The following is a 10,944-nucleotide window of genomic DNA, read 5'->3' on the forward strand; positions in this document are numbered from 1 at the left end:
TTATAATAAAACAAACAAAAACTGAGGCCAGCAGCTGCAGGAGCTGGCAAGGGCCAGGCAGTCAGCTCTTGTTTGCTCTCCAAGTGGTGAAGCCGGAGACTGCCTCGTGGTTCTTGATCTTTGTCTTTGCACCTTTGTCCCAAGTGTCCATCCGAGTTCCAGATTCAGAGCTCGGTGCTATCAGAAAAGGGTGGCCCCCTTTCCAGTCTACCCATGAGGGAGTGTCCCTCTCCCCGAGAGGGCAGCGGGGTTTGTACCCAGTTGTGTGGTGAGCCGCCTTGGGGACCCACCTTGGATCAGCGGGTTCAGGCTTTGCTCCTAGCTAACGGATGCAGGAGGCATGTGCACTGAGGGCGGCCAAAGGAAAAGATCCAGGTGATTCTGACGGGTGGGAAGGGAGGGCAAACACTGCCTGAGTGTGCAGGCTATCAGGGAGGGGTGACTCCATGATGGGGCCCTGACCTCCATTGCACCAGGTGGAGGAAGGGGAATGGGGCCTCGGTGGCCAAGTGACTTCATGGAGTCCCTGCCCCAGAGTCTCTGCCCCTCGGTCCCCAGTTTACCTTTCTGAGAATTGCCAGATGAGGCCAGAAGGCTTTGAAGGATGCTTGGGAGACACCTACAGACAGGAGAAAGAGAGAGAAGCCGGCCCAGCCCCTCTGGCCTCCCTCTTGGTACCCACCTGACCAGCTCTCAGCCCAGGTGGGTCGCCTTCTGGGTAGACTCAGAGCCAAGGCTCTGAGAAACCGTCACCCCATGAAGCCAGGCCAAGCTTGCGGGGAGGAGGTTGGGGGCCACTGACAGCCCTTGACCTGTATCTGCTGAGGAGGGGTCAGCCGGAGGGGAGGCCCTGGGTGGGCAGGAGTACAAAGGCGGGGGCTTCCCAGGTGCAGGGTGCAGGTGGGGAACTGCCATCGAGGAGGAGGGCACTTACCGGGATGCCCGTCAGTCCCTCGCCAGAGCTTTGAATGAGGCGGGCAGAAGTGAGCTGGGGTGGGACGGTGTCTGCTCTCTCGACCAGGACCCCGGAGTGCCCAGGTGGGGTGGGGCGGGCAGAGAACCACCCTGGGGGAAATGAGACTGGCCTGTCCCTTTTAGCAGGTCTGGTTCTGCATGAACTTGGCTGGGAATCCTTGCAGGTGGGCCAGGGTGTCTGAAGCCTGGTGGACCCAACTGGGCTCAGGGACTCTGCAGCCTGAAACCCTAGGCGGCCCAGGGTGGCTGGAATCGGGTCTCACGTAAGAAGTTAGGGTTGGCGGGCTGGGGAGGGCACGGCACGTGCGATGGAGACAGAGCAAAGCCATTCCTCTCCCGCCAGGAGCGGAGCCAACGTGCGCGAGGTGAAGTGATGGCGGGGGACCCTGGAGCCAGGCTCATCCCCAGCCTGGTCCCGCGCGCCCTCTTGGGCTGCGTGTTCCCTACCGCGCTTCTCTCTGGTTTGTGCTGCCCCTGGTGCGACACTCCGGACGCTGGGTAATCATGGGGTAAAGCCAGTTTCCCTGAGCCCCCTGGCCTAATACAGGTTTGGATCCACTTTCTGTATTTCAGTGTTAGGCTTCGAGCTCCCGACCCTTCCTGCGCAGGGGAACAGCCTCTCCTTCCTCCTCCTGGCGCCTTCCTTCCCACCCGGCGGATCTCGGAGGAGCCGGCGGCAAGGAAGCCGCTCTCCAGCCCATCTTTTCACTGCTTCATCGAAAGACGCAGCCCTTCTCCCCGAATCCGCCCCGCGTTTGCAGCCACGTAGACCCTTCTTCCCTCTGACTCCAGCGGCAGGCCGTCGGGTTCGCTGCTTCCCGGCGGGCGGGTCCGAGGGTACGGCGCCCACGGCTCCTCCCTTCGCGCGCCTGTGGCCCCGGCGCCAGGTGGCTCCCGGGCGGACGCGGAGCTCTGGTTGGTGCAGACCGGCCCGCCGCTGTGGGCGAGCCGCCTGGGAACCTCGGCGCCACACAGCGCTTCGCTACGCCCTGCGGTCTGGTGGCCACCACCTTGAGACCGCACCCGCACAGGCCACAAACAGTCGAATAAAACGGTTGCCTCGTGGTGATAACCCCTTTAACCTGGGTTGTAACGACCCCATTGGTGGTCCGAGAGCTCGGGATCACGGCCGTTGCCGAAGCCCATCGCCGCGCGGGTGCGGCGCGGAGCACAGAGCGCCGGCACCGCCTGACGGCCCGCCTGCTGCGTGGAGGGAAAGCGGCAGAGAGCAGGTGGCCGCGGCCGGCGGGGAGGCCTCCGCGGTGCGGCCAGCTCTGCCCAGGCCTTCTGGATGCGTCCTTTTGAGGACTGGCAGTGATTCGTCTGCTGACAGCATGAGGTCACCACAAAAGCGAGGGAGGGTCAGGGTCCCAGGGGAGGCTGAGCAAGGGTGCTGATGCCTAGAGAGGGCACAGTGGGGAAGAGAGTGGGAGGAGGGAGAGATAGGTCTGCGCTGCCCCTTGAGCGGCCTTCTTGGCACTTCACTTCCCCCTGTGGCCGCTGGTCAGGAGCGAAGGCCTTTGGAAATAGCTAAAGCAAGCTCTCTGTAGAGAAGCAGATCGTAAGTCCGTCCTGGCAAAGTCGAGTGAAACCTACAGGAAAAGCAGTAGCATGGGGCAGGTCCCCCCTCCCTCAGGGACAGGAGAGCCAACCCTCAAAGGGAAGCAAATGCGGCAACAGGATGGGGGCTGGGTTGGAGGAGGTGCCCCATGAGTCTCTCAGGTTGCCCACCCCTGTTATGCCCTGGGCACTGGGAGCCTGAAGGTGGGGACCTTAGAGCCCAGAGGGGCAAGGACCACCTAGGCCATGGACTGTTCCCCCCTTCCCCAGGAGGGCTGCTGGAGCTTTCCAGGGCCTGGCCTCAGGGCACTGGGAACTGACTGGAGGGGCTGGGGCAGGGGATGATTCCGGGTCAGGGAGCTGGATGGCAGGGGCAGACAGATGGACCTCCTGCCTGGGGGAGACCCCCGTGGCGCCTTCTCCTGGGCTGTCTGGCGCCACCGCTGAGAACTCCAAGGACACTGGAGGGTGGCCCAGTTGCTGTGCAGCTCAGCCTGGGAGCGTCTGTTCCACCCAAAGTCCCAAAGCCAGGGGGCAGAGACAGGTTTCTGAGGGGACTCAATTTTGTTACAGAAGTGACCGTTTCAAACACCGGATGACCTCTCTCTCTGGGCTCCAGAAGCACACCCAATAAAGTGTCCTCCCCCCATGTAGGAGGTCCCTGTTTTCACCCTGCAACAGGCCGGCTGTAGAGATCCAGCCATTGGAATAAGCTTTCAATAAGCTTTCATTAAGAGCCCATAAACTTGGGCCCTGACCTGGGACTTTGCCCACAGGTCCGAGTCCCCCAGCTCAAGAGAGACTGCAGATGGTCCAGGGGATGAGGCCCAGGCCAGAGAGCCCTGTTCCCCACCTGACCTTGCTGGGCTGTCTGGCGCCAGTGTTTTGTTTTGGCCAAAAGAAAAAAACCCTGTGTTAGAGATGGCTCTCAACTCCAGTGAGCTAAGGGGCAGTGGATGCAGGGGGCCACACAGCTGGCAGCCCCTTGTGCCAGGTGAGTGGCCAGTGGCCTTCGCCTGACTCCTGGCTTTTGGTTGTCGCGAAGGCCCCAGAACTGAGCGACAGAGGATGCAGAATCCCCCCTTCCACCCTAGGCCCCTCTCCTCCCTGACCTTGACTTCCCCTAAGGTCTTGCTGGGCCCTCCTGTCTGGAGAAAGTGGGGGCTTGAGAGTACAGCTCGAAGACCCCAGCTCCTGCCTGCCCTGCCCACCTGCCCCTGGCCAGCATTGGAGGGTGTTCCAGGAGGGGGGGAGACGGTGCCCACCATAGCCCATTACCAGAGGAGAGGAGAGGCCCCAGTGATCACAAAGCAGCGGCAACTGTCCAGAAAACGTCCCTTTTTATTCCATACGCAAATAAGTAGATTCATTTAAAAAAAAATGTCTTCGCCAGGATAACCAGGGGCTGCAGCCCAGGAGAGAAGCCCCAGTCTGGCCCCGTCTCCAGAATAGACAATCTGAGAGCAGCGCCACCTGGAAGGATCTTCACCCCTTCCGCTCCACAGGGGCTCTCTTCCTGGGATTCTCTCTCTGCCGGCCCGAGGTTAAGGCCATCAGGCTGATCACAGTGCCCCGGAGGCCTGCTGTCCTGCCCATGCAGAGTCCCAGGCAGGGTTGTTCGGGTTGGAGAGTGGTCACCTCCATGAAGCACCTGGGACAGCCTGGATTTGCTGTGGATTGCGCCCAGCCGCTGGCTCCGGCAGGGCGGGGGCTGGATTTGCTCCGAGGTTGAGGCCTGTCCCCGGGGGTAGGGGGCTGGGGGAGGCTCTGGGCTGCATGGCCAACTGTCTCTGTGATGCTCTCTTCCCAGCGGGGATCCAGCCTTGCGACTGTCTGGGGAGCCACAGTCACCTGCGTCTCTGTTACATTCTGGACGATCTTCCGATCTTCGGACAGGGGTTCGGCTCGCCCGGGCGGCAGCCTGCGATCCCCGAGGCGCCGGAGGGCCAGGGGAGCGTCCCTGCCCTCCCTGACGGACGGCCCCCTGGCGCCACCGCTGCCACCTCGGTCTGTGTGCGCGTCCACAGAAGTCCCCACTGGCCACGGGGAGTGGGCCCGGCCGGCCGGGGGCTCACACCAGGCCGGGCATCTGCGCCCGCAGGAAGGGCACGGAGGCGGCGGCTGGGAAGGCGGCCAGCGGGTAGGCGAGGGCCCCGGAGAAGCCGAGCAGCGGCGGGGGCGGTGCGGGCGCGGCGGGCGCCAGCGGGAAGGGCAGCGCGGCGGGAGCTCCGGCGGCGGCGGCGGCCGGGGGGCTTTCGTGGTAGAGCACGGGCACGCGGACCAGGCGCTGCGCGCCCGGCGGGGACAGGCTGGCCGCCTCCAGCTCAGCCGCCAGCTGCCGCTTCCACTTGTTGCGGCGGTTCTGGAACCAGATCTTGACCTGCGTCTCGGTGAGCTGCAGAGAGGCGGCCAGGCCGGCGCGCTCTGCGCTGCTCAGGTAGCGCTTCAGATCGAAGGTGGACTCGAGCTGGAAGACCTGGCTGCGCGAGAAGACCGTGCGCGTCTTCTTCTTGCGGCCGCCGCCCCCGCCGCCGCCGCGCGCCTCCCCCGCCGCCGCCGCCGCCGCCGCCGCCCGGGCCTCGGCCAGCTCCGCCGCCTCCTCCGCGCCGGCTGCCGGGCCTCTCGCCGCCACCTCCGCCGCCTCCCGCTGCACCGCTCCCGGCCCGGGGCACCGCGGCCAGGTGCCCTCTGCGCGGCCCATCTCCTCGCCCGTCTCCGGTGAGTCCCGGTCGCTGGCTGCAGTGGGGAGAGGAGGAACATGGGTTGGTTCTGGAGGCTCATCCCCCGGCCCTGTCGCTGAGGCCAGCTGCTTTCCCCGTGAGGTCACCCACAGCCACAAGCAGGGAAATTGTCCCCACGCAGCCCCACCTACAGCAGATCTCACCCTGGGACCGGAGAAACGCAGAGCATCTGGAGGTGAACTTGAAGACCTGAGCGATGCTCCAAACCAACACGCTGGCCACACACTCACGCCCAGAACCGCGCATCCACACGGAGGGCAACAGAGGGAAGACGGAAGAAAAGGAACACAAAAACACAAACAGAAACACAAAAAGAAGACTGACTCCCTTAAACAGTGACTTCGAATCAACACACACAAAAGCCCCGGAGGTACACCTCACTGAGGAAAGGATGGTCCTTCTGAGAAATGTACACACCAGAAACCAGCACAGAGAGGCCCTCATCTCTAGCACTCAGCCCTAGGCCAAGTCCCCCGGCACAGAAATAAAGACTTGCCATGACCTCTCCCCACTCAAGCTCAGGAGCAGATGCAGAATGCCCGCTTGCATAGAAATATTCCCATTGATGGAGGATAAGCAAATGCAAACAATTCCCCAAACCAAACTCCAACCAGGTGACACTGGGAACCTATTCTCCCCCATTTCCTGTGCCCCTAATTCAAATGTCCATGGAGATGTGCCCTCTCTACCCAAAATCACACTCAGAGGGAGTGCAGACGAGGGCAGCTCTCGCTCCGTAGAAACACGGGGCAGCCGCATCTCACCCCAGACACACTGGGCCCATGGTTGAGCCTGTGGGTTTGGGGCTACAAAAGCCCACAGAGGGTCCCTGAGCTCGTGTTCCAAGTACCAAGCTGCACACAATCTCCCAGAGGAGACGCCTCCCCCTCCCCAGGGTTGGCAAGGGATGATGCCTCCAGGTGAAAGAGTCTGCCCAGGACCCAGGTGCTGGTCCAGATTCCAGGCCCAGCTTGAAAAGGGCAGCCGCCTGACTTCCGGGCTCAGGAGGCCAACTCAGGCCAGTTTCCCTTGTGCCTCAGGCTGAGGCTCCTGGACACAGGCCGCAGGTCAGCATTGTGGCCATCGAGTAGAGCTTGGCCCGGCCAGCCCTCAGAAGGCAGCGGTGAGCCCACAGCGTGAGCAGTCCGCAAGGTGTGCAAACACCGGCAGGCTTGTGTCTGTAGCTCGGTCGCTGCGCTCCGCGGCTCCCCTGGAGGTGTGCAGATTTGCGTGCGTCCCTGCCCAACCCTGGTGGCATGAGCCCTCATGGTGTCCAAAGAGGGGTCAGGCTCCAGGCTGGCATGTGTGCGACCAGATATGGGGGGGCCCAGACTCACAGAGGCCCACGTGCTGCCACACGAAGCCAAGCCAGGCCTGCCAGCTCTGGTACAAAATAGGGACCCCTAACCCGCATTATACGAAAGAAGGACCGGCTCTTTGGCGGCTGCCTGTGGGGCTGCAGCTGGAGAAGAACCCCAGGGACAAGAGGGGAATGCATTCCCTCCCCCAAGACCCTTTTCAGAAACACCCCCAGAAGGGCACTACGTTTGATCACTCAATTTCGGGGCAAACACTGAGGCCTGCTCGAGCTTCCCAGAAGGGAAGGGGGTAGGGGCCCGGGACCTTCTGGGTGTAGGCTCTGAGCTGTGGGTCCCTTTGCGAGGGGCTCAATCCCACACCAGAGAAGGGGTTATCCAAGAGGTGAGAGGGGTCTGGCCCACCTACTACCGCCCTCCTCACCCGCCCCCCAGCACTCCCTAACTTTCGCTTGGAGCTGAAAGTATTTCAGAGCAAGAGCCTGGAAGAGTCTTCAGCTGGCCTCACAGTGTGCGTTTGGGGGTGGGGGGGAGCTGGCAAAGCCTGGGGGCTGAGGTTAGAATAGCTTCCTAGTCCTCTTGCCCCGGGGCTTCCTCCAAACGGCAGGTCCCCAAGGGAGGCAGGGACCCTGGGGAGGGGAGCAGAACTCAGGGGCTGGGACGCCCAGTCAAGAGGGGCGATCGATTGGGTTCCAGGGCTGAAAAACCCCCCACCCCCAGACTCAGAGCCCTCAGCAGGGAACAAAGGCGGGGGAGGGGGAGGGGCAGAAAAGGGAGCGAGAGGGGTGGGACTGGGGGCTTCTTGCATTGCACAGCCACAGCCAAGGGGCTTGGGAGGCCCAAGAGGGAGACCCAGGCCCCTGCCCCAGGCCCTGGCTGCAGCTTGTAGAGGAGATGGGACTTTGGGGACACGGCTGCTGGGGAAGACCGCTGTCCCCCCGTCCAGGCCTCCGCAACAGTGGTTCCCTCTGCTCAACGCCCCCTTTATTTTGCTGAGTCTGACTCTGTCTTCTGACCCTCTCTCTTTCCTTCTTTTATCTTTTCTCTGTTCTTCTCTCCATCACTTATGGGTTTCTTTTTGCTTGTTTTTCATCTTCTCTTCCCCCGCTCCTTTCTCCGCCCCCAACACCCCTCTCTTCTCTGTCCTTTTCTCTTCTTTTCTGCCCCTCCCCCCGTGCCCCCTCCCATGGCCTGCCTTTCCCTGTTGTATTCCCCACCCCCCTTCCTTTTCTCTTCTTAGCTGTCTGTTGTCCCCTGTCCCCAAGTTCCTCCCCGAGGGCTCTCCAGAGCCTGGTGATGGGTGAAGCCCAGAGCCTGGGAAACCTTCTCTCTGCATGGGGACCCTGTCCTGGAGAGTGGGCCTCCAAACCTGCTTAACCAGGGTCTCTGCTGGGGCCCGACACGACCCAGAGCCCCCTACAGATGAGGAGGATGGCCCAGAAAGGGCGCCAACGAACCCAAAGTCCCCGAGCAAACGCTCGGGGAAGAAGCCCGGCCGCCCCCGCGTCCCCCCCCTTCCCCGCGCCCTCACTCACTGTCAGGGCTGAGGCCGCCTCCGTATCCTCCGTGCGACCGCGAGTACCAGCGCGTGGCGCCTCCGCAGCCCAGAGCGTAGGGCGGCCCGGGACCCGGGGGCGGCCGGGGACCGAGGCCCAGCGCGCCCGGCCCAAGCAGCGCCCGGGTCCGCGCGTCCCCGCTCGGCCCGGAGCCCGCGCGCAGCTGTCTCCGCCGCTGCAGCCGCCGCCGCCGCCGTGCCTGCTCCGCGTCCTCGTCCTCAGGGTCGTCGTCGTCGTCCTCCTCGTCCTCGCGGCCGCCGCCGCCGCCCTGGGCCGCGCGCCCAGCGCCCTTGGCCTCGGCTGCCAGCAGGTTCTCTATGAGGAAGGAGGAGGCGCGGGCCGGCGTGGCGCGCCCGGGCTCCGTCAGCTCGTCCGGCATCGCGGCCGCCGGTCCGTCGGGCTCTGCCGGGCTCCTCGGGGTTCCGGGAGCCCGGGGTGCGGCCGGTCCCGGTCCCCGCTGGGGCCGCTGGCGCGCGGCTCCTTGGCGCACGCGCGGGCCGGCCCTGGAGCCGCTGCCCGGAGCGCTGGCGTCGGGCCCCGCGGGGCAGACAGCGGCCTCCGCGCCGGACTGGGCTGGGCCGGCAGCGGGTGCGCGCCGACAGCTGGCCGGGCAGCCGCCTCGCTCGCCTTTCACGTCGCCGCTCTGGTCGCCGCCCGGGCCGGCCCCGCTGGGGGCGGGGAGGGCAGGGGAGGGGCCAGCAGGGGCGGGGCGGCGCGGGCCGGGCGGGCAGCCAGCTCAGCCCGAGGATGCCGCGCCGGCCCCGAGTGCGGCCACTGCTCGGAGACGCCGCCCGGATCCGGGCGCGCAGGCGGTCGCGCGTCCGAGGGCGGGCGGCCGGCGGCCCAGGCGGGGGGTCGCGGCCAGTTCGGCCCCGCGTGATTCATTCCCCAGGCCCGAGCCACCCGAGCCGGGGGTTGGAGAGGTGGGGCCTCGGCCGCGGGGCCGCCTATTGGCTGCGGGGCTCCGATGAGAAACAGACTGGCCAATCAGTGTCCGGCAAGGGCAGTAATTACCTCGCGGAGGGGAGAGTGTTGGACCGAGAGTGAGGAACTGCGTGTGTGCGCGCGCACGAGTGGTGTGTGTGTGTGTGTGTGTGTGTGTGTGTGTGTGCGCTTGTATGTATTTGTGTGCGTGTGCATACCGTGGCAGGAAGACCCCGGGGCTTCCAAGAAACAGCAAGAGAATGGGTTAGTCATTTTTTTAGACTCCGAGTGTCAAGGCTGCAAAATTGTGGCATATTTTTAATATTTACACTTAATGAAATATGCTTTTAATGCCAAAGGTAGTGCGACAGAACTCTCTAGTTCTCAGATTCAGGCTCAAAATGTAAGAAAATGCTATCCCCCACCCCTATCCCCGTGGCCCTGCCGGCAGAACGCCCGATGTCACACCCGCTGAGCGACAGCGGGTCTCCACCGTCCTGCTCCCTAGGAGGCCCGGGCCTTAGTGGCGGTCCGGGAGCCATTGCCCCGGCCGCGTAGGTCTTGGGGGCAGGCCCTGACTGTAAAGCAGTGGGGAGTCCCCTCCCACTTCTGCAGCAGGGAGTGAGGTGACCAAAGTGCATCCCGGCCCACGGCGTCGCCCTCGGAGCTGTGGCCACTCAAGAGTAACCTTCTGACCGGCTTCCTCTGGGAGCGGGTGACGGCCGAGTCACCGCACGGCAGCGCAGATGCGCGGGCGCAGCAGGCTTCACCGGACGCGAGTTATCGCGGAGAGATACATCCAGCCTCCCAGTGCCAGCCAGGGGCCGCGACCAACCGAGTGCCGCCCGCCGCCTCGCTTTAATTTTCAAAACAACCACGGTGGAGGGAGCATCAACCCCATTTTCCAGAGGGAAAAACAGAGCCGAGGAGAGACCATTCCAGATGGTAAGTAGCTCTGGCAGGCCTGGAATTCCGACACTCAGGGCCTGGGGCCCTTCTGGCACCGACAGCCCCAGAGTCGGATGGGGATGGGAGCGAGAAGCAGCCGAGCAGCGGGTCTGGGAAGCCGGGAGGACGGATGGGGCTGAGGCCTAGCTGAGGGACCTTGCCGGCCCGTGGCCGCGGAGACAAAACGGTGAGCGCTTCGGGTGCGTCTTCTGGCTGCAGAGGGAGCCGGCCACCACCACCCCCGCCCCGCGCCACCCCCTTACCAGCTTACCACCCTGAGCGTACCTACCCACTGCTGCCGGGAGGGACCTCTGGTGCCCAGTGGCCTGGAGACCTTGGGTGGGAGGCGGGCTTTTCTGCAGACTCGAGGACAAGATGCTCGACCTATCTCCTCTCTCTCACATCCTGCCCCAGGAGCGACAAAGATGATCAACGACAGGGACTCACCGGGTTGTTTAACTCCAGCCTGGAGGCAGGCAGAGTTGGGGCTTTTCCCCCATTGCATGGGTGAGGACGCTGAGCCAAAGCGGGTGAGCCGGGGTCTTAGGGAAGAGCTGTGGTCTCCCAAGTACTGCTCCCTGGGGGTGCCCACAGTCAGAGAGACTCCAAGGCAGAGGTACCCCAGCCAGAGGAGGGCAGATCAAGGGAAGAAATGACTGCCCCAGTCGGTCTGGGGGAGAAGCACCAGCCTCTGGCTAATCACAGCATCTAATTCGAGGGTGCTTCTAAGAGATGGAGAAACTGAGACCAGAGAGGGACGCGGATGAAAGGACAAGTGGTGGAGAGGGTGCCTTCCAGATGACCACCTACTACATGCAGGTTTCCCTGGGCCTGCCTGTGAGTGGCTCCTGAGCATGTTTCTGGAACCACAAGCCTGCTGTCATTCCCATGGTTTCTGAGCACTTTGAGTGGGGGCTTCCTCAG

The 10,944-nt window shown here is 63.8% G+C and overlaps 1 protein-coding gene across 1 annotated transcript; it reads right to left on the bottom strand.

Moving 5' to 3' along the window:
- Window positions 1-3,858: 3,858 nt before the first annotated feature.
- HMX1 (H6 family homeobox 1) lies at window positions 3,859-8,758 on the bottom strand. The gene is made up of 2 exons (XM_060089361.1): window positions 8,128-8,758; window positions 3,859-5,271 (listed from the first exon to the last, which is right to left on the bottom strand). The coding sequence occupies exons 1-2, from the start codon at window positions 8,525-8,527 to the stop codon at window positions 4,607-4,609; spliced, it is 1,065 nt and encodes a 354-aa protein (XP_059945344.1). The 5' UTR covers window positions 8,528-8,758; the 3' UTR covers window positions 3,859-4,606.
- Between the last annotated feature and the right edge of the window lie 2,186 nt (window positions 8,759-10,944).

The sequence above is a fragment of the Mesoplodon densirostris genome, chromosome 1, assembly GCF_025265405.1.
Source record: "Mesoplodon densirostris isolate mMesDen1 chromosome 1, mMesDen1 primary haplotype, whole genome shotgun sequence".
NCBI classification, from domain to species: Eukaryota; Metazoa; Chordata; class Mammalia; order Artiodactyla; family Ziphiidae; genus Mesoplodon; species Mesoplodon densirostris.